This window comes from Sitophilus oryzae, unplaced genomic scaffold, assembly GCF_002938485.1.
Source record: "Sitophilus oryzae breed Bouriz unplaced genomic scaffold, Soryzae_2.0 scaffold_808_pilon_pilon, whole genome shotgun sequence".
In the NCBI taxonomy this organism is placed as follows: Eukaryota; Metazoa; Arthropoda; class Insecta; order Coleoptera; family Curculionidae; genus Sitophilus; species Sitophilus oryzae.
In genome coordinates this window covers 1,564,740-1,587,069 of record NW_022147426.1, presented here as the reverse complement: position 1 = coordinate 1,587,069, position 22,330 = coordinate 1,564,740, and the positions used below count along the sequence as shown (strand labels likewise).

The 22,330-nt window shown below is 33.0% G+C and overlaps 1 protein-coding gene across 2 annotated transcripts in view; it reads right to left on the bottom strand.

Annotated features, from left to right (window-relative positions):
* The window catches only part of LOC115888857 (protein sickie), a 388,604-nt gene extending 375,673 nt beyond the window's left edge, over positions 1 to 12,931 (bottom strand). For both annotated transcript variants that reach the window (XM_030908721.1, XM_030908722.1), the window contains exon 1: positions 12,654 to 12,931. In XM_030908721.1, coding sequence (XP_030764581.1) covers positions 12,654 to 12,737 — 84 coding nt within the window. In that variant the 5' untranslated portion in view covers positions 12,738 to 12,931. The remainder of the gene's footprint in view (positions 1 to 12,653) is intronic.
* Between the last annotated feature and the right edge of the window lie 9,399 nt (positions 12,932 to 22,330).

Genomic DNA, 22,330 nt, shown 5'->3' with positions numbered 1-22,330 from the left:
ACTGACAAATCCACAAAATTTCAAATCAAATTCAAATGTGTCAAATGAATCGTCAAACAGAACTGTCAAGGATCCCCACCCTAGAGAGCTTTTATGGTGCTTTTTCCGCCCACCATGCATGAATACATGGATAGCATTATGCTCCTTCCTTAGTCTTCTTATTCAAAGGGTTGAATGGACAGTATATTAAACAAAAAATCATAATGTGTATGCTGCAAAGATCTTCTTAATATTGGTGTTAAATAATTGTAGACTTATGGTCAAAGACAGTGAAACGGGCCCCACTTACTTTGCAATATTTTTATAAAAAAATGATAAAATAAGAAACCAAAAAAAAATGTTTTATCACTATTTTATCTTGAATAAGTAATTATAAGTAATTCTTTGCCTAATTTGTTCAGCTTCTCTAGTCTTCTTTGACCAACTTCGAATTGAGGATTACTAAGTTGATAGCTTTTAAGACTTCTTGACTATCCGATAAGACGGCTATTTCATGTTTCCGTTAGTTTCATGGAATATGATTATGGAGCTTGCGTTAAACTCAACCTAAATATTTTCGAAAAATAAAACGAAATCTTTATCAATAAAACATAGACTAATAGAATTTAATTCACATTTTGAGGACTAAAGATCTAATTTTATGATATTTTTGAAATTAAAGTTCCATTTACGTAATAATTAAAACCTCCTTCAAATTATAGTGTAAACATTTCTATCAAATCAAATATACCGAGGTAAATTAAAACAACAAATGCTCTAGAACCGCGTAGCCGCTAGCACTAACAAAAATATGGCCTGTCCAAATATTTCCATTTAGCAGAAACATATATTAAACTAAATATAACCAAACGCAAAACCATCGAGCTTCAGCAAATATTAAACAAACGTTCTGCACAACCGTTTGTAGGTATTATTAGTTGCGTGTTTTGATACATATTATAGGCTTCGAAAATGGTAAAACATGTTTTGAAAATTTACAACACGGAAATAGTACAGCTTCTAAAATTAATATTGATTATTCTCTAGTGTATAATTTCAATAATTTGTATTTTCGGTTGAATTTCAATATTGGTTACCGTTTGTAACAATTTTGGAGTTTTTATTTATAACACCGTAATTAAAAAAGTCTTTGAATAAAAAGATTAAGGGTCTATTACGCTGGAATGTTCGGGTCGCTATCAGGGGTCTGGTAAGGAGTCTGTAGATGTCTGGCCGAAGGAAATAATATTATATTTCAGAAATCTGCCTAAGGCTTAGCCCGATCCTGTCGTGTTAAGCCACGCCCAAATTTCCAAACACACGTGCTTTGATTAAGGCTTGATTAAGGTTTGCATTTGCCATAAAATAGAGAGCAATTCGTTACAAAACCATATAAATTATATATCACTGTAATCACAAAACTTCAATCTATTTCCGTATTGTCACGGAATTTTAAATTATGTCTTTATTTTCGAGAAAATTTAGTCCAAACATAAAGAATCTTTTGTTGATGTTTGACCTGACCATCAAAATCTTAAAGACAAAGAAGTTGTCTAAAAATGTGCTACAATACGGATATAGTATAATCCTTTATCTTTAATTTTCTTTCTAATCATAGGCGGCTTTGCTATAAACGTTACAAATGTCGCAAACTGTTTACTTCACCATTGACAGCTTGTAAGTGACTCGATACTTTGAGTAGTGAGATTTACTGTAAGTAATTGTAATTTTTTTAATTCTCCATTTTGTTAATTTAATTCAAAGTAATGGTCCGTGGAAAAGCTACAAATCAAAAACTACGCGAAATTATCATTCGTCAATACAGTACGGGAAAAACAATTCCGAAAATTTCTGATGATTTAAGTATTCCAAAAACCACGGTCTTTAATATAATTAAAAAATACGGCGAATCTGCCATGTAGACGTTAGAGGTAAAAGTTCGGGAAGGCCAAAAGTTGTATTTCAGAGAGATTTACGAAATTTAGTAAAAATTTGCAAGTCTGCGAGAAGAAGTACTCTTCGCGAAGTACCAGTTAAATGGAATACTGTAACTGGTTTAAATATATCAAGAGAATGTTGCCGAAAATATATGCATAAATGCGGTCTGGGGTTTTACAAGGTAAACTTTTATTTTGTGTGGATAATCAATTACCTGAAGATTATTGATACAAATTCTTATTTAGGCCAAAGAAAAACCGCTACTGATAGAAATTTAAAAGAAAAATCTTATAATTGGGCAAAATCTAAATTATCGTGGACACAAAATGGTTGGAATAAGGTCATATTTAGTGATGAGTCTAAATTTGATGTTTGCGTTGGAGATCATCGAAAACGAATAATACGAAATAAAGCAGAAGCCTTTCATAAAGATTGCTTAAAGAGGGTTGTTAAATTTCCTAAGGGGATTATGGTTTGGGGTTTCATGTCAGTAAGAGGTTTGGGCAAATTAAATTTTATAGATGGCACTGTTAACGCCCAAAAATATCAACATATACTTGAGGCATCACTTTTGCTAGTGCTCAGGAATTGTTTCCAAACGAAGACTGTACTTTCCAACAAGATGGAGCATCGTGCCATTCAGCAAAATTAACTAAAAATTGGTTCGGTAATAATAATATAAAAGTTCTATCCCATCCTGCAAGTAGTCCGGACCTCAATGTTATAGAAACTGTGTGGCATAAAATGAAGCAATATTTAAGAAACCACCCTCAATGAACAATTTTTGATTTGCAGACAAATCTGCAGGAAATTTGGGATAATTTTTCTCCTCAAATGTGCCAATTTTTGGTAAATACAATGCCATTAAGAGTTCAGGCAGTTGTTAAGGCGAAAGGTGATGTAACTCCGTATAAAACAAATTTTTTGTTGTGCTGTCCCAATATATAGTTGTCAGCAAATTTGGCTTGATTTTGGCAAAATAAGCTATTATCAAAAGTGATTTGTTTGCAAAGTTATAAAAATATAGTAAAATTATCTAGATCATATTGTAATGTTTGAATTTAGAATAATAAACAAAATAAATTGAGTCGTTTTAACAAATTACTATTTTTATTGCAAAAAAATACCTTGTCCCAACATATAGTTGTTAGGGCTCGTACATAAAACGTTAAATGCCGAACGGTTATTTTGCTACTTTTTCGAACTAGTGAAATGAACTCTTAAGTTCTGTAGGTAATAAATAGGAAGTTTTCAATACGTAAAAGAATGGAGAACAGTCCTTTCCAAACCTACGTTTAAAGATAAAGAAATTTTCATTGACAGATAGTTTTTAGCTGCAATAATTCTAACCACAATTTACAGAAACTATATTCTTTTTTATAAAGTAAGTTTGTATTCAATAAATGTCGAAATAAAACCGATATGATGACGTATGTCTGACCGGCACGAATTATGACGTCTGGCAGAAAATGCAAAGGACCGCCGGCCGGCCGTTGCGACTGTGAAATTAGGTGCAAGTTGATATATGGCTCCATCAGGGCCGCGGAATTCCAAACACAATAAACCGGAATATTGTGATTTTGTGCTCTGCCAGCGTGAAATTTCAGCCCGCAAACCGACGCGACGTGCTGACTATTCAGCATTTCTGTACTGGCTGGAAATATTTATGTGGTCCCTTGACAGTTATGTGTAGCAAATTGGAAGCGTCGACTCGAATATATATGGCATTGGACATGTCAATGACTCCTTCCCTTCAGGTGCGTTAATGCCATGTTCTAAATAATACTTCCATATTACTAACGGAAATACGTAATTACATTGGTTTTCACAAATAGTATATTCTTTTATTAAGAGTAAAAATTGGTCAAGTGCGAGTCGGACTCGAGCACGAAGAGTTCCGTACCATTCATTATCTATACAACATTGGACACTATATTATTATAAACTTTTTTTCCGATTTAGCTGGAATTTTGAATGCGCGTATAAGTAATTTAAAAAAAATGAAGAAACACATTACTAAAAATTGTATTAATCAATAATAAATATGTAAAAAGTAAAAATAATTATGTAAAAATAAAAAAAGTCGCCTTGACTAGGATTCGAACCTGCCCTTTTTTTTTAGAATTTAGAATTAGTGGGAGGGGGGTTAATCACTGCGACCTTACAGATCTATTGTGTCCCCCTTCCTTGAGTTACAACTTATCATACAGTTCCAGGGCTTTGACAAAAGCCAGTATCTGGGACGGTTTTATAGAGGGTAGTTCTCCATCTCCAATATCAGTCGTACCAAAATTCATGGCACGAATGGTTGTCGTCTCGGCGCAGTCAGTGATAAGGTGTTCTGGTATTTCTCCGTCCATTTTCCCCATACAATCTGCATTCGCCGTTTCTTCTTAGTTTCAATCTACTGAGGTGTTCATTGACGAGACAGTGTCCTGTTAAAAAACCCCGTGACAATCCGAAGATTGTTCTTACTTAAACCCAGGAAGATCTGTGATTTTTCTTGATCATAAGCCCTTAGAAACTTCTTCGAGTGTCTTAGACCGTTGCAAGATTCCCATTCCAGGTTGCGGATGGAATCTTCCAAGTTCTTGAGTTCCGCCTTGAGTTGGTTACCATTTGGAAAGCAGAACGGTTCTGGTCCAGTTAGTGGAGTGTTCGCTCCTTTTCTAGCTAGATTATTTGCTTTTTCATTGCCTTCTATCCCTTGGTGAGCAGGCACCCAGAGTAGGAGGACTTTGTTTTCTTTGCCTAATTTATTCAGCTTCTCTAAGCATTCTTTGACCAATTTCGAATTGATTGATACTGAGTTGATCGCTTTTAACGCTGCTTGACTATCAGACAAGATGGCTATTTCTTGTTTCCGATAGTTCCTATCTAAGATAAGTTGTACGCATCTCTCGATAGCGTAGATTTCTGCCTGTAGGATACTAGGGTCAGTGCCCATTGGTTCGGAGTACTTAGCTCTCGGTCCAAACACTCCGATCCCTGTTCCTGTATTGGTTTTGGAAGCATCAATATACCAAGTTATGGTATGGTCTTTTAACTGCTGGGCATGCGTTTCGCTCTTCCAATCCTTTTTATTGCTCAATACTACATTGAGATGTTTCTCAAAGTTGTACGTTCTTGGCATATCATCCACTGGGAGGAGTTGCAGGAGTGGTATTTCCTTTATGAGGGTGTTCCAAGCCCCTGATCTGACAATTCTCCCAGTACTAATTCCGTTAGTGACCATTCTAATCATTGTCGCATTGGCATATCTACCAATGACAATGTGCAGTGGTGTTAGATCTAGAATGACCTCCATTGCTGCTGTTGGACAGGTTCTCATGGCTCCTGTGATGCAAACGCATGCTAGTCTCTGGACTTTGCACAGGTTTAGCCTTGCCGTCCGTTGAACCTGCCTTACTACGGCTCCGACGTCAAGCAGCGTAAAATCTTAACGCGGCCACCGAGGACTTGAAAGATTCTATGTAAAATTCTTGCTTAAAAGATAATGTTTAGTGAAAGTACTTTTTTATTTATAAACATTTACTTAATTCTGTTTTTAGTATTTGTTCTTATAGCGGCAACATAGATACATTATCTTTAAAAATTTCAACTGTCTAGCTATAACGGTTCATAAGATAGACCTTTGTGACAGATGGACGGACGGACGGACGCAAGAACAGTTAACCTAATAGGACTGCTCATTCAGCCGAAAGTGTCTGCCAGGTACATGCGAAAACTCCTCGCTTTGTGACGTCATTGTAGTCCTTGTCATGATGGTGTGTGTATTATTGGTTGCCGTATGCAAAATATTCATTATTTAGTTTATTTATTTAAACACCTTATATGTATGCAGTATAGAAAATTAACTGCATAAATCGTATTAAATACTCGTATAATGCATTTTTAAGAACACCAGTTCCCAGCATCACCTTTTGCAGGCATTCTTTTTAAAGTACTTCCATATTTTGCTTTAAAATAATTAATAAACAATATCGTAGACACTTAGTAAGCACTTACTAACACCGACAAAATAATTAACTCAAAATTTCTCAGCTGTTATTTTTATAAGTTCATGGGTGCCGGAAGAATGAAATTTAGGGGGGGGGCAAGGTAAAAATGAATAAAAAATTGACATTTTTGGTAATTATTGGGAAAACTGGAAATCGTCCGATTTTCACCAAAATTGGTATACACCCTATTTTGAAGTCGTAGATTACGAATCTCAACTTTTTTCTTGGCGGTCTCTTACCGTTTTTCAGAAAAACGGAAAATAATTTCAATATCGAATTTTTCTTAATTTCTCATATTTTTAAGGTTTTCTAGCACATATTTTGTTAGGTATTCAATAATCAATAATGTTTTTGCTATTTTCTGTTACTTTTTTATCCAATTCTATGCAAACTAGAGGAAAATTTGCTAAAATAAATTTGTAAACAATCTGAAAATGTTAGGTTATAGCTTTGTTCGGGTTCTTGTTATTACCAATTCTGAACCGTCCAAGAACTCTGCAGCGCATGCGCAAATGAAATAATGTCTTCATATTTCCTTCTGCGCATACGCATCACAGTTCTAGGACGGTTCAGAATCGGTAATAAGAGAAACCCGAAGTAAGTTTATGTGTTTCTGGCATTTAAAGCAACGTTGCCAATGCTAAACCTAAATTTAGCGTGTTTTTTTCGCTCATTCTGGAATTACGAAAGGCGGTCGCCAGAAGAACGGCTCCTTCCCATAACTGCTATTTTACCAACGAGATCTGACTATTTATACCCACGAAGTTGCACGAAAGAGTTTTGATTGCATTGGTTACAACTTCCATGCAGAGGGTGTTAATCTTTTGTTGTTATATTATTAGATTAACTAAAAAAAGATTAACCCCCTCCGCAAAGAAGTTAAAACCAATGCAATCAAAACTCTTCCGCGTAATTTTGTGGATATAGGTGTATATTTAATTATTGTCGATCTCATAATAGGTAATTTATTTAAAATCCCTAATCACCCGAAAAAATAGAAGATATGGCAACGTTGTAAATTTTCAAATTTCTAGATTAGGTCTAGAATATATTTGTCTCTCTTATTACATAGGAGAGAGAAAGAAGGATATATCAAATGTCAAACTTCCATCTGGTCTCAATTTTCTTTGCTATTTTGTTAAGAAAAGTGTTTTTCAGTAAAATGTTGGACACTTTTCTATCCCCAATCAAGTGTGGCTTTTAGATAAACTATAATATAATGAAAATATAGTGAAATTATTACTTTATAGGGCCGAAATAAAGAAAAATTCAATGTTGAAATAATTTTCCGTTTTTCTGAAAAAACGGTAAGAGACCGTCAAGAAAAAAAGTAGATTCGTAATCTACGACCTCAAAATAGTGTGTATACCAATTTTGGTGAAAATCGGACGATTTCCAGTTTTCCCAATAATTACCACATTTTTTATTATTTTACAGGTAACACCTAACAATTTCATAATAATGATTATTTTTTTTACAGATGGATGTAAGAAGATAGCTTTTATTTTTATTGTTTCAGTGATCCAGGGGGGGGGGGGCAAATGCCCCCTCTTGCCCCCCCTGTCCGGCGCCCATGTATGTTTACCATAGGCAACCAATAATACACACTATCATGACAAGGACTTCAGCGAACGTAGGTACGTCTTATGAGGATGAGCAATTCTATTAGTTTACCGTTCTTGGGACGGACGAACAGCGAAGTCTTAGTAATAGGGTTCCCGTTTTTACCCTTTGGGTACGGAACCCTAAAAATGATACTTTTGTGGCGACATTTGTGTTCGTTTGATACAATCCGACATTACAGGCGAGGTACAAAAATCATTTTTACTCCGAATAGAACATGCTATTTTTTTTCAAACGTCACAAATAAGTTTTTAAACAATTTTAAACGTTCCCATATAATATAAAAAAGTTCTAAAAGTAATACCTTGTAAATAATTTATTTACTTTAATAACATATTTTCGTACTTTTATGCCTAGGCATTAAAATGACTTTTTTATATCGTCAATCACGTCGCAAAAATTAACACTTTTGTGACCTTTAAAAAAATGTCCATACATAAATAAAATTTTTACTCCAATGATTACGAGTAACTTAATAATGAGTGCTATAAAAAAAGAAAAAATATTAAAGTCCCAATATATTTCCGACCGAAAACAGATGTACCAGTATCTAAAAACGAATAACTCTGTTTATAGCCGTACTGCATCATTTAGATGTCTGCAATTAGAGCTAAAAACCATTTCGTTGGGGTTATTAAGAGATTTAAGTTAGGGTGAGTTTCAGTCGACTTGATGAAAGCTCGGCTGGCTATTTTTAAACTAGTCTATTTAAGGGCTTTATTTAGACTATGTAGAACTGTCAGTTAAAGGTTCTTTATGGTCCTATTTTATTTTGAGAATACTCGTTTTGATGTGTAGTTAAAAAATTCTGTTTTTGTCCATCTCTAATACTTATTATTCTCGTTATTTTATTTAATACACCGTTTTTAATTTGGTTCTAAAAATAATACTTATATTTGCTCTGAAATAATAAAAAAAGAGACACATATTATTTTTATTGCGCGCTTTATGGGTTTGACCTCATTCCAGAGGCTTTCCCGAGCCTTTATTAAGAAGATTGGCAGAAGAAATGGCACTTATCCAGAAAGTTCAGTTCTGGTTCACAGCCAGGTTGTTGGCAAAATGTCAAAATTAGAGGGAAAAGACGACATAAGCCCTCAAATTTAATTAATGTTGTCTTGTTTGTATTTCTTTTAATTTAGACGCAATAATATTGAGTTACTCATCATAGAGCCGGGGCTTTGACAAAAGCCAGTATCTGGGACAGTTTTACAGAGGCTAGTTCTCCATTTTCCCCACAGAAACTGGTTTTTCTTAGCTTCAATGTAGTGAGATGTTTATTGAGTAGACAGTATCCAGTTAGAAACCCCGTGACAATCTTGAAGATTCTTTTTACTTAAATCAGAATTTTTACTTTGATTTTTCTCGGTCGTAAGTCCTGGGAAATGTCTTTGATCGTTTGGAGGATTCCATTCCAGGTTGCACATGGAGTCTTCCAGGTTCTTGATTTCTGCTTTAAGTTGGTCTCCACTTATTGTCCAGTTCTTAGAAAGTTCGCTCCTTTTCTAGCTAGATCATTTGCTTTTTCATTACCTTCAATCCTTTGGTAGGCTAGTACCCAAAGAAGGAGGACTTTATTTTCTTTTCCTAATTTTTGCAGCTTGTCTTTGGCCAATTTCGAGTTGATGGTTACTGAGTTTCAATACAAAGTTTTAAATGTATAGTCTGTGAAACGAATAACTTTGAATTTGACAGTTACCGCGGGCTTTCCTAGTGTTAATTTTATTAAGTTAGCAACTTGCGGCCATGCTGATGCAATGCCGTCTCTAATAGAACAGCCACGGAGCGAGATTTATGACGTCACGCTAGTTAGATACTAGGGATTAATAAATATGTTGTAGAATACATGGAAAACATAATTATTCCTCGTATATGTAATTTTTTGGATTATATTCGACACTATTTTTTTTCATATGACACAACACTGATGAAGGCTATAAACGTTTTTTTTTTAAACCAAAAAAAAATAATGAAAACTTAATTAGCGTTTTTCCCGAACCTAAATCCCAAGAAAATCAAAAATTTTAGAATAATTTTACATATAAAATGACAGCATTCTTTATTTCATAGCCATCGCTGACGCCTTTTTTTCTATGATATTGTATTATTTGCAAATATAATTTTTCGATAACATTGATGCTTTCAAAATATACATATAAATTTTGTGAATGCAAATAATAATACATCACTATTAGTAGATATTGAATGTTTTTTGTTAAATTAGATCGATTTTCAAACCCCAAAATTTAAAATATATTTTACATTTTACCCATTATCTTATGTACCTATTCATTATTTGTATATTGTAAAACATTTGCTGCATTTGTATGGTTCATAGTTTATTTGCCAAAGTATTTATTACTATAAATAGGTATATATACTGTATTTATTAACTGTATATTATGTATATTTCATGTAAACTATATCATTTTTACAATACAAACCAAAAATACGAGGAATAGTTATGTTTTCCATGTATTCTGCAACATATTTATTTATCCGTGGTATCTAACTAGCGTGACGTCATAAATCTCGCTCCGAGGCTGTTCTATTAGAGACTGCATTGGTCTGATATTTAGAAATGTCAAAAGCTGATGACATTTTACTTTTGTCAATTATGACATTTCGCGTCGATTTTTGCAAGAAGAGGAAGAACTGTCACTTGTTTTATTATTTTCCTTTTCTATTTCACGAAAGTAAAAAGAGTTACCTATCTGATGCGTTCAGGCACTCATTTTAAAGAATATCAGTAACTTTTTGGATAGAGGGATTTTATATTTGCCATGTTGGTAAAAAATAACGGTCAAAATTCAAAGTTATTCATTATATAGACTATATATTATTTTATCACAATATATTTACGTGTTCTATAGTAATTCAAAAAAATCATCTTTTTACCTGGAACAAAATTAATTTACCAAAACATACTGTTAAAAAAAGAGTTATAAATATCCTGCTACGAGTATTTTAGGAGATAGGGTTGTCACCGGAGGATAATTTTACCACGTATTTGTTTGTAATGTTTACATGTACTGACGCGTGACTGCTGAAGGGTGACTACTATATTTACCATTTGGTTGAATTGGGGTTGTAAAAAGACCAGGGCACTACGTACTTTTATATATAGTTTGGTAAATAAAAAATACAGATGTTACGTATATTTCAAAAAGTAAATTATACCTAAAGTAAGTATACTGAAATAACTATTGATATTTTTGTGTTTTGATACTCTGGAGCAACAAGTTATATTCTTCTAATTGTATAATCAAGGTCAAACTTCGTGCTGGCTTCAGAAAAATAGGTAAACATGGAGTATGAATAAATATCATTAGTTGCTATTGGGCCCACTATCTCATTCTAATATAACAAGAGAGAAAGAAGCAGCCATATGAAACGTAATTTCTAAATAGAAATTAGAAATTAGAACAATCGCCTTTCGTTTTCGTCATCATGACAACCAAGATGACAACATCATGACAATTCGTCATGTTTGTTAATTTTTCTTTTGGTGATTTACCTTTTTTTCTAAACTCTCCATCACTCTCCAGTTTATTGACTTATGAATATGAATAGGAAACAAATTCCTTTGTTCCATATAGGTATTTATATTTTGTTACTTATAATTTTATGTTATACTATTTGTTATTTTATTTGCTGCAGGAGCCAGTATCGTCAATTTTCTATATGTATTGGTGCCCCCTTTCTCTGATAGATGTGTTAAAGACACCCGGTAAAATAAAAGTAAGTAGTTATATTTATCATCTCATTAAGAAAAAAGTAGTAGTGTCAAAAATATTTCGAACCTCTCTTAACATAACAAATTAATACAATTTTTTTCATTTATTGGGTAGGTAGCTTATAGCTGGTTTATAGTAAGCAGAAACTATATTAATATACCTATTTTACTTTTGTTTTAGGATTAAAACTGGACTTGAAAATGGTTCAGGGTCATGATTCCCGTAAAGTCTTCTTTGCTTGGATATTCACTTTGTTATTGCAATTAGGCAGTTTTTTCGAAAATGAGATTTTTAATGCCCTTTAAAAAAATTGACCGATCGTTTCCTGCAACAGTCAGTTCTTCTGCATTTAAAATTGGTAGGTGGGTGGAATAAACACTGTTATTTTTTGTTATTATATTATAAAAAGTTTATTTGTTTTTATGTATAAATAAATATGTTTATAAAACAGTACAATTTTTGCTTTTTTTATAATTTCCCTTATAGTAGTATTCTTTCGTTCTGAAAGAAACTAGAAATTTTCACTCAAACTGATTTATTCCCTACACCACGCTCCCTTTACGTGGTATAGGGAATAAATCACTTTAAGTGAAAATTTTCAGTTTCAGAATGAAAGAACACTACTGAATACTACTAATAATGGCTAATTTAAATTTTCCGCCAGCCAGAATGTGCGATAATGTCTTACGATACGTTTTATACCTATCTCTTTCTTTTTCATATAAAGCACACATAATAAAGAAAGATAGCAATAAAGACGTACGTCCTGCTATGGTCCTGCTAATTGGTTTCAAAATTGTTATTCTGAGTTGCGCTACGGGAACGCGGTCCCACTCTTTACCATGAGATTTGTCAGTCTCTTTTTATTTGTTTGTGTATGGTTTCTATGTAATTTTACAAATAAATAAAGCTGTCTCTTTAGTTATTAATTTTGAGTCAATATTTTTTAATTCTCTTTCGTGTCGATTGCTGATTGAATTGGAGCCAGAAATGGCTCAAAGCGAAATAAGTAAATTACCAACAGATATTCAGGCTGAGGCGACAAACGCCATATCCAAACTACTTCCATTTAAATCCCGATTAACTTATGAAAAGGAATACAAACATTTTCAAAAATGGAAGCAATTAAAAAACGTGCGAGAAGAAATAAAGTTTTTAACCTATCCTCGCTGTTAAAGTATCATTTAATCTACCCTTGCGGTTGAAATACTACATATTTTATCTACTATTTTTGATAGATATAAGGCAATTTTTAACATTTGCTATGGAAAAAAGTGTATTTTCTGACATTTTTTAGATGTAGTCTGTCGAAATTTTCCCTGGCTCATTGGACAGACTCTAGATTAATATTAGTATGTACTAATAACTTACTAACCTGAATGATGGATTTGGTCTGCTTGGATACGTCATCCGTTGAGCCCTGAACGCTCCTGGGGGCTCTGATGCATCCAGGAAACATGTTTTAAAATCCTTGCACTCCTTCTTCGGTATCACGTAACATAAACTAGTGTTTTCTCTATATTAACATTAAGTACGCAGCAGTACCTCGTCCGAAAATCTACGAAAACACTACACTCGCACGATTGTTTCGATGATTTTTCCATTTTTTAAAACACTTTTTACTCAAAAACTAATTTTGGAGTAGTGTTCATCGACATGGGGAGACCTATAAAGAAATCAAGAAAAAAAAAAGAAAGTAATATTTATTTTGGATATGTTATTAGCCAGGTTATATCAACACAGTGTTATATTTATGGATTTTAAAATCGGTTTAAAGTTCAAAAATATGTGATTTTTATAGGCCTGTATAAAAGCCGGTTATTGGAGATATTTTATATGGCAATATTTTCAGTTTTATGGCTGTTGTTGATATTAATGGCAATTTGGGGTTAATTTTTGGCGAATATAATTTGAAAGAATATATTGATTGTTTATATTATAACATATAATGGGATGAATTTATTAAGGAAGTATTTTAATATTTAATTAATTGTCTATTACTAAAATCAAATTAATTAGAGTACAATAATAAGTACTACTGTAATTACAGTAGATTGTAGCTTAGAAACAATGACCATTGCAGATTCTTTGAGGAAAATGGAGAATCACCAGAACGCCACATCAATAAGTGCGCCGAGATAACAACCATTCACGCCATGAACATTGGTACAAACGATATAGGAGATGGAGAGCTAACCTCTGCAAAAGCGTCTCAGATACTGGCTTTTGTCAAAGCCCTGAAACTGCATGATGAATTATAACTCAAGAAAGGGGGGCACAATAGAGATCACAGTCTACAAGGCTACAACAAACAATCTACAAGTCTTGTACTGGTCGGTCTTGGTCTTGGTCTCGCAGATCAAACGCTATAGTCTTGGTCTTCATTTTTGAGTAAGACCAAGACCAGTCTTGCTTATAACTAGTAAAAAATTATTTTATTATCAAGTAGTTACAAATATTTTTGCAAGTATTTAGTAAACATTTTTATTCATATCTTATTTTTGATTTTCATTACTTGTGCACTTGAAATAAATGGTATATAAAGGGATCGTTATTAATAGGAATCGATTGTTATATCAAAGACCATTGTGACGTCCTTTTTTTCATTCATGTACTTGATATAATGAACCACTAAAAGAAACAACCTCTAATAGCGAAAAATAAAAGACAAAATATACGAAAATAAATACAGTACGTATTTTTATCGTTTTATGATGCAGTATGGTTTTTATGCTTTTTTTAATCGTCGATTTGTGACAAAACGAGCCGATAATCTAAAAATGGCGTGACGTCGACAACTGGTCGCTCAATTACCGGTTTTTTATTATTTAAAAAGCATCGAACTCGGACATCCATCACAAAATTCGCCCAGTTTAATATTTATTGAGAACGTAATGCCATTTGAATACGAGTTTAGTCATGAAATATGAACGACATAACTTTTTCGTGGTCTATGCTTTTTATATTTACGATTTTTGAATTTATAATGCCGCGCCAGACCAAGGCGACTAAAAGTAAACGCAATTTTGTCGTAAAACATGCATGTTTCTGTCTTGTCGTTGTTTTGTCTGCTTGGTCTGGACCCGCCATAAAAATTACTAGCTCAGTCCGCTAACTAACTTCATACCGTTTAACAGCGAAATGAAGTGAGGATTCTTTTGAAATTATGGATTTCTTTCGGCGCTGCTAAAAATTATCGATGCCGATTTTATTATTTTATACTCATTTGAGGTAACTGTAATGTTTATTTATTTAACGTTTTGTTTTGCAGGATTATGTGGTTATGCAGAGAAAAGCGGACTTTAAGCTTCCGAATGGGACTTTTCTTCTAGATAATATCTTAAGGTAGTAATGCACGTTTTTATAAAGGTTTAATTTAAGCAGAATATGATTGAAGCAAAATTTGCGTAATCATACTCTGCTTAATTTAATTTGCAACTATTATATACCGGGTGCATCTCAAAAGTGGCTCACCCCCTATAACTTTTTTATTTTTTCATATTACAGAACGAGATTTGGTATGTTAGTATATGACATAAATTAGGATTGATTGACCGATATTTTTGTACTTTATTCGATAGAAAGTGACATTCTGAATAGAATGACATATCATATGTCAACTTTTGACATTTTCGCTTAGAAACAAATCGTATTTTAAATTTCAATCTAGAATGCCATGGCTGTGTTAAAGACACTAATTTTTAATCAAGCAACCTTGGAAAAATAGATTTGATCGTCTAATATTTTTAGTGTCTTGTCCTGGCCTGTTAAAAGATGCCCAAATCGTATTTTTAATCATATCTCAATTTTTTCAAATGGAACGAGGATGGCTCATTAGCATATTTGGAAAAAACATATTTTTACGAATAATTTGGTACCATACACTTGGTATTTCGAGTCAAATTGTCGTTATGAATTGGATATTGCAATTTCAAATAAATCATATTTGAAAATGTCAAAAGTTTCTATTCAGTGTGTCATTTTCTTTCGAATAAAGTAAAAATATACCGAGGGTGTCATTTAAAAATCAGAAGTTGTAGTCATTTCCGGTGACACAGGAAGTGACCGATAACGATCGAATACGTCAATCAATCCTAATTTATGTCATATACTAACATACCAAATCTCGTTTTTTTATCTGCAAAAATAAAAGAGTTATAGGGGTGAGCCACTTTTGAGACGCACCCGGTATTTCATCTCGTTGCCCATAAAAAATATGTTAAATAGTGGAAAATTTACTTCGCACAGCCGATGATGGGGTTAAATAATAATCTAATAGATTTTCAATCCGAAGGGATTATGTTTATATCATTCCGATGTCCATTATCGAACTAATCATGTCAGACATTGTGGCCATTACCTGACAAGTTATTAGCGCGATAATACCTGACGTTTTGTACGTTCGCGGCGGGTCGGAAAACACACAACATTATAGCGCTTTAAAATTATAGTGCGGACTGTAAATTATCTATAAAACAGGCGCTCATATTGTGAGTTATCTATATTTAATAATGGCGTTGCCGGTTTCCCTCCATGTCCTATCCGTTATTTACACGTACGGTACGTTGTTTTAGATAGAGGTAATTTCGTTGGTAATTGCAGCTAAAAAATATTTTGTCCTTTTTTATTCTTTTTCCTTTTTAGGGTTCCGTACCTCAAAAGGAAAAAACTGAACCCTGTGAAACTGAAGTCTGTCTGTTAAGACTAGGGTTGCCACCTGTCCTTTTTTGGAACAAATTGTCCCTGTTTTTCAAGTCCCAATTTTTTCCCTGAGAAAATTATATACAGTAACCATACATACCCAAGCAACACAGATAGTAGCAGGTACGTTCCTGGGACTACAAAAGCGACCATCAAGGATGACTTATTAGCATATTTGAAAAAAGCATTTTTACGAACAATTTCGTAATTCGTTTAAATAAATAAATAATTCGTTTTTTATATTTCGAGTCAAATTGTCGTTATGAACCAATGTTACAATTTCAAATAAACCATATGAGAAAATGTTATATTATGATATGTCATTCTATTCAGAGTGTCATTTTCTATTGAATTAAGCAAAAAATATTGAGGGTGCCATTTAAAAATCAAAAGTTGTCCTTTCCGGTGAAACATGAAGTGACCAAAAACAATTGAATAAAAAAATTGATGAATGAAAAAATTGAATTTTTACTTTCACCCTAATTTGATTTACTTCAATTCCAGTCTCCAAAATCTCATTTAATTCTGTTACAAAATCATGTAAAAATTCTTGTAATGGAGCTTTTGTCTTGTCACAATAAATAGCTGCCACCATGGGTTGATCACAAGGATATTCATGCATTTTTAGAAGTATCGGCCAAAATTCTAATGGAGAACTCTTAAATGTAGGCAAGCCGTCAACATTAAAAATTAGAGACACCGATTCTAGGTTGGTCTCTTCGGATAAACGTGCTACTAAAATCTTCCTTATTCCATTGTACCAATGGCACAATATCTCAGTGTACTCAATAAAGTCCTGCTGTTTCCTGGCAATGATATTAAGCCTTCATTTTTTAGTATACCAAGTAAATCTGTTAAAGCAATGTGGCTAATTTGGTGTTTTAATGCCCAATGCCTTAGTTCCTGACTTATGTTACTTTCTTCTCTGAGCTCTGTTTTATCTTTAAATTCATCAGTAGTCACCAACTCGACATTCCTAGAAAAATGCAGCTATAAGATCTTTACAAATTATAGAAAATAATAATAATATGTATATGAATTTTCAAAAATAAATTTAAAATAATTTATTGTCATATCAAAGCCCAGTCATACTTCTCTAAATTTAATCCAATAAACCCTTTATCCTGCTGAACTTGTCTAGGAAGTTCCACTAGCAGCGCAGTGAACAAACAATTTTATTGATCTTTATTCTTGTGGTAACGGACAGGATGGGTAAATACGTGATCTGCTACTATAAAGAAATATTTTTTAGTTTCCACAACTTTATAGTAGCAAGACGTCAATAGGAGTATAGTACCCGTTACTTTATAGTAACAAACCATAGTTGCAGCTACTATTTTGGGACCAACAATCAGTACTCAAATGCCTCGTAACTTTAAGACCCAAAATATAGGGTACTGCGACTATTCTGCGACTAAGCATGGTACTATATAGTAACAAGTACTTAATACACCCAGTTTATTAGCACAGGCTGGTAGCCGTTCCGCATTTATTGTCACTATGTAGATTTTGCCACTTAGTGGTAACAATGAAAGGATTTGCGTAGTCCCAGTTACTAGACGCAACAACCCATTTGCTACCTTAATTTTGGGTCTTTAAATTCCAAATGACTAGTAACAGGGTGGTAACAGATACTATCCAAAAATACTTTGCAGTGGTATTACCGGATATAGTGACAAATTATGTAACAGGGTGCACCCAGGAACTATGTTTTAGTAGCCAGTCTTAAACCGAAGGGATTTGGAACTATCTGTGTTGCTTGGGTACTGCCATTACTCGCTGACGAGTATTTGACATGCATCAGAAGATGGTCACGCAAGGCGTTTTCTTTCATGAGCTTTTCTGTGACTGAAAAACCCGATGCGTGATGTTATCTGTCTACCGCACTCCGGATATTCAAAAATCTCGTTGCTTTGTTGCCTCTTTACTTTTTGGTTGTCGCTGTTAACTGAGTTTACAATTCTTCTCCATTGAGTTCTATTGTGAGCTGCTTTTTCCCACTCATTCTGCATGTTAATCCCCTTTAAGTTTTCGTGGAAAATGTCCTTGTTCCGTTTGAGTTGTCCACCCGGCCTCCTCTTACCGTCTACAAGCTCACCGTAAAGCAGAGATTTTGGTATGCGTTTTTCTTACATTCTGCATAGGTGACCAGCCCATTTTAAGTGGGATTTTGTAACCATGACTTCAATACTTTCGCAGTTAGCCTTTTCAAGGACCGATACGTTTGGGACATGATGAAACCATTTGATTCTTAAGAGTTGTCTAAGGTATCTGTGTTGCAACTTGTTTAATGCGTTCATGTGTCGGCGGTACGGCACCCAGGTTTCGCTTCCATATAACATGGTGGGGATTATTATTGCTCGGTACACTGCAACTTTCGTTTTTGTGCTTAAGTCATGATTGTAGAAAACCATGTCTTTTAATTTCCAGTATGCTCTTGAGGCGCTGCTAATCCTGTGCTGAATTTCAGAGTCGATATTGGCCTTTTCCGAAATCAAACTGCCGAGATAATTGAATTCCGCTACATATTCCAATAGTTCTTCTCCGATTTTTATAGGATTGTTGTGATCTTCCGGGGCAGTGCACATGATTTTAGTTTTATCGATGTTCGACTTAAAGCCCAAAGCGTCATATGCCCAGGTATATATGTTCAACATTTCTTGTAATTGTTGTAACGTTTTTGCAACTAGAGCGCAGTCATCAATGAGCAGACCAAAATTTCATCGTATCTATATCTATTATCTAATGCCCAATCCTCTCTCCTGCAGTTTGCTGTCCACTATAATGGAGAGCGCTGCCATGAATAGGAAAGTAGTATAGGAAAATATATTATTAAACTGACATAATGTGTCAAATTCAACGAGTTTAAGCATATTATTATTACTTAACTATGATTACTTTTAAATATCGTTATATTATTTGCTACGTTTAAAATTGTTTAAAAAACTATTTGTGAAAAAAAATTCCATGTTCTATTCGAAGTAAAAAATGACTTTTTGCGCTTGGCCTGTAATGTCAAACGTACAGCCTTTTCACAAAAATATCATTTTTACTCCTAATAAAACAATATACTATATTTATAATGTGTTCTTTTTTTATAAATTGGATTAGGATCGAAAGAAATCAACAGAAGTCTTTTTCCGGCAGAAATCCGGCATAATATATAACATTCCTTGTACTCAATGTCCTAAAAGCTATGTTGGGCAGACCGGTAGATATTTAAAACAAAGATTGAATGAACATAAAAATGATCAAAGGAACTTTCTTTTGAAATCTAATCCTACCGCATTAGTAGAACACAAAATAGAGACAGGCCATAACTTCGATTTTGACAATACCACTATTTTACAATCACAATCTAATTATAAGAAAAGATTATTTGCAGAGATGATAGAAATCCAAAAAAACAAAAATTGCGTTAATAAAAGAACAGACGTAGAAAACCTGAGTACAGCATATTTTAATATTCTTTCAAAAATTAAATAATATAACTTCAAAATAATAGTTTAAATCCAAATAATATTTTTATATGTTTCTTTTTTCAACTGTTCTTTATCTCCAGGAAAAAATTATATTAGTATTTTATCAACTAGAATTAGTTGCTCTCTGTATACGGTCCACGTAGGTACATCTGCACTGCTTGTCTGTGAAAGAAAAAGATTTTCGTGATATTTTTCTATACATAATTGTGTTATATGTTTTTTTTTATGTGAGTGTGTTATGTGTTTTAAAAGGAAAAAAGGGATATATACCACTCCCCTCTATACCATCCGTGTATTAATGGATATGACTAAGAAAGTCCAGATTTAAATGTGAGTAACATATACATATATTTTATTTAATTGTTAACATTAGGGTAGTTTTACCAATTGTATATGTGTGGAATTCCACTGATATGTATTTTAAGTTGTTTGTTAAATTTTTTGAAAAAAAACTTTTATTTGATTGTAATTTTTGCTCTCTGAACTTTGTAGTGTCCTGAAGATGCAAATAAATTTTGCGAAACGTCGACAAATTTAAAAAAAAAGACTTCTGTTGATTTCTTTCGATCCTAATCCAATTTATAAAAAAAGAACACATTATATATTATTGGATCGACAACAATAAAAATTATATATACTATATTTATTTTGTAGATTTTTTTCCAGTTGCAAAAAATCATTCTTTCAAGAAATAAACCCGCCCCAAAGGTATAGGTGTTATTTGGACTATACTTTTGAACCACTATATTTGAAAAACTCAAATCTGTGTTACAATAAGCTATTTCTACAAATAACAAACGTATTGAATTTTAACCTATAGAGTTTAAATTCCAAACCACTAATCTATATATACATATTTAGTTACATGAACCGCATTATACAAGTTTTATCGGTCTACTACAAGAGCCGGAAATCCTTCTTTCAAAAAGGTATTCTCCGATTTCTACTTTTCAATAATTCATTGCGGCTTTTTTGAAGGTATAAAAGTGGACTACGATCCGACGTAACCATACTATTTCTAGGATTTTATTACTCTGTCACTTTTATAGCTCTTTTTTATTGAACAAGGCATGTCTAAATAAGAATTTGTTTTGATGTTTTTAAGACAGGAACAGGTATAGAATCATAAGAAGAGTCGTAAGGTCAAAATAGGTTAAAATAAATAATGTATCGCCTAGTATTATTGTTTCGAAACAAGTATTTTTTTTGACAGAATAAAAATAATGTTCGAAAATGTTTTGGCATTCTTTTTCACAAAACGGAAACAGAAAAAAGAATTTGGGAATTGGTACACCTGTCTAAAATTTAAAAAGAACTCAAATAATTTTTTCAAAATTTAGCCGGGAAATGATTTTATTTATTACTTACTATCTATACTAAATATACAAGGTGTCCCAGAAATAAGTGCAAATATTTTAAGGGGTGGTAGATTTCGATAAAAGAAACATATTTTCTCTTTATCGTTTTTCAAATAAGTCCAAAATAACGGAGTTATTTTACTTTGAAAATTTCCAAAAAAAAAATTATTTTTTGCTAAAATTTTGAGAACCACTGGATCTTTTCTGGATTTTCTTTCTTGTAAATTTAATCTAATACCTATGTTTTCATATTATTAAGAAATTATGTTTTTTAACTAAAAACTAAAAAAATTTCCAAAAAAAATTTCAAAAAATTGAGCTACCAGTTAACATATTTGCAGTTATTTCTGAGACACCCTGTATAAAATCCTTAAGTAACTGACTGACTGATCCTGCTCAAACATCTCAACGTAAGAAGCTCAAGTTTGGCATACAGGTTAATTCTAGGGTGTAGAGGGATCGATGAGAAAGGATTTTTCGAAATTCCAGTTCCAAGGGGGTGAAACAACCCCTCAAATATTACAATATTTTTTTATTTAAAAAACTGTCAAGTTTCCGAAAAAACGCTTAAATGCGTATATTGTATTTTGTTTTTTACATATTTTAAGATTTTTTATAAGTGTATACAGGGTGAAAACTCTGATCATTGATTAATCACGATCCTGCTTAAAGCGCTTGACGTAAAAAGCTGATTTTTAGAAAACGGATTGACTTTAGGATGTAGAGGTTCGATAAGAAGGGATTTTTCGAAACTCGAATTCTAAGGGGTGAAACCACCCCTCAAATATTAGAATATTTTTTATTTAAAAACCGGTGAGTTTTTCGGAAAAACGCTTGGACACGCATAATTTATTTTGTTTTTTTTACATATTTTGAAATTTTTTAAAAAATCATACAGGGTGTTCCAAAAAGTTGGGTAATTGATTAACCACGATTCTGCTTAAATTGCCAAAATATAATAATATCGCTATATTGTTTTTTCTCATGCTGACATAAATGTAAGAAAATTTTATCCAGTTTGTATGTTAATGGAAATTCTTGCTTTGCTTTATCATCACCATTACAAATGATTAATTCGACGCGAACGAAGTATAATAAAAAAAAATACACGTTAGTATTTCTATAAATGGCAAATTGGGTATATGGCAAATTTGCCATTTATAGAGTTTTTGATATATTTTTTATTTTATACAGACAAATTTGCCATTAATATAAGAGGTTAATTTTTCAACCTCAAACGTAAAACTTTTCAAACAATTTCCAGGCAAAAAGGAACACCCTCGCAAGTAACAATTTCACTCCTCCAACCTCCACATACCAAGAATGCGTAATTAGACAAAGAAAATAAAATCCTTCTACTCTGGGTGCAAGCTCAAGCGAGCAAACGATCAAACTAGAAAAGGAGACAGAACACTTCACTAACTGGACCAGAATCGTTCTGCTTCCCAAGTGGAAACTAACTTAAAACGGAACTCAAGAATCTGGAAGGCTCCATCAGTAACCTGGAATGA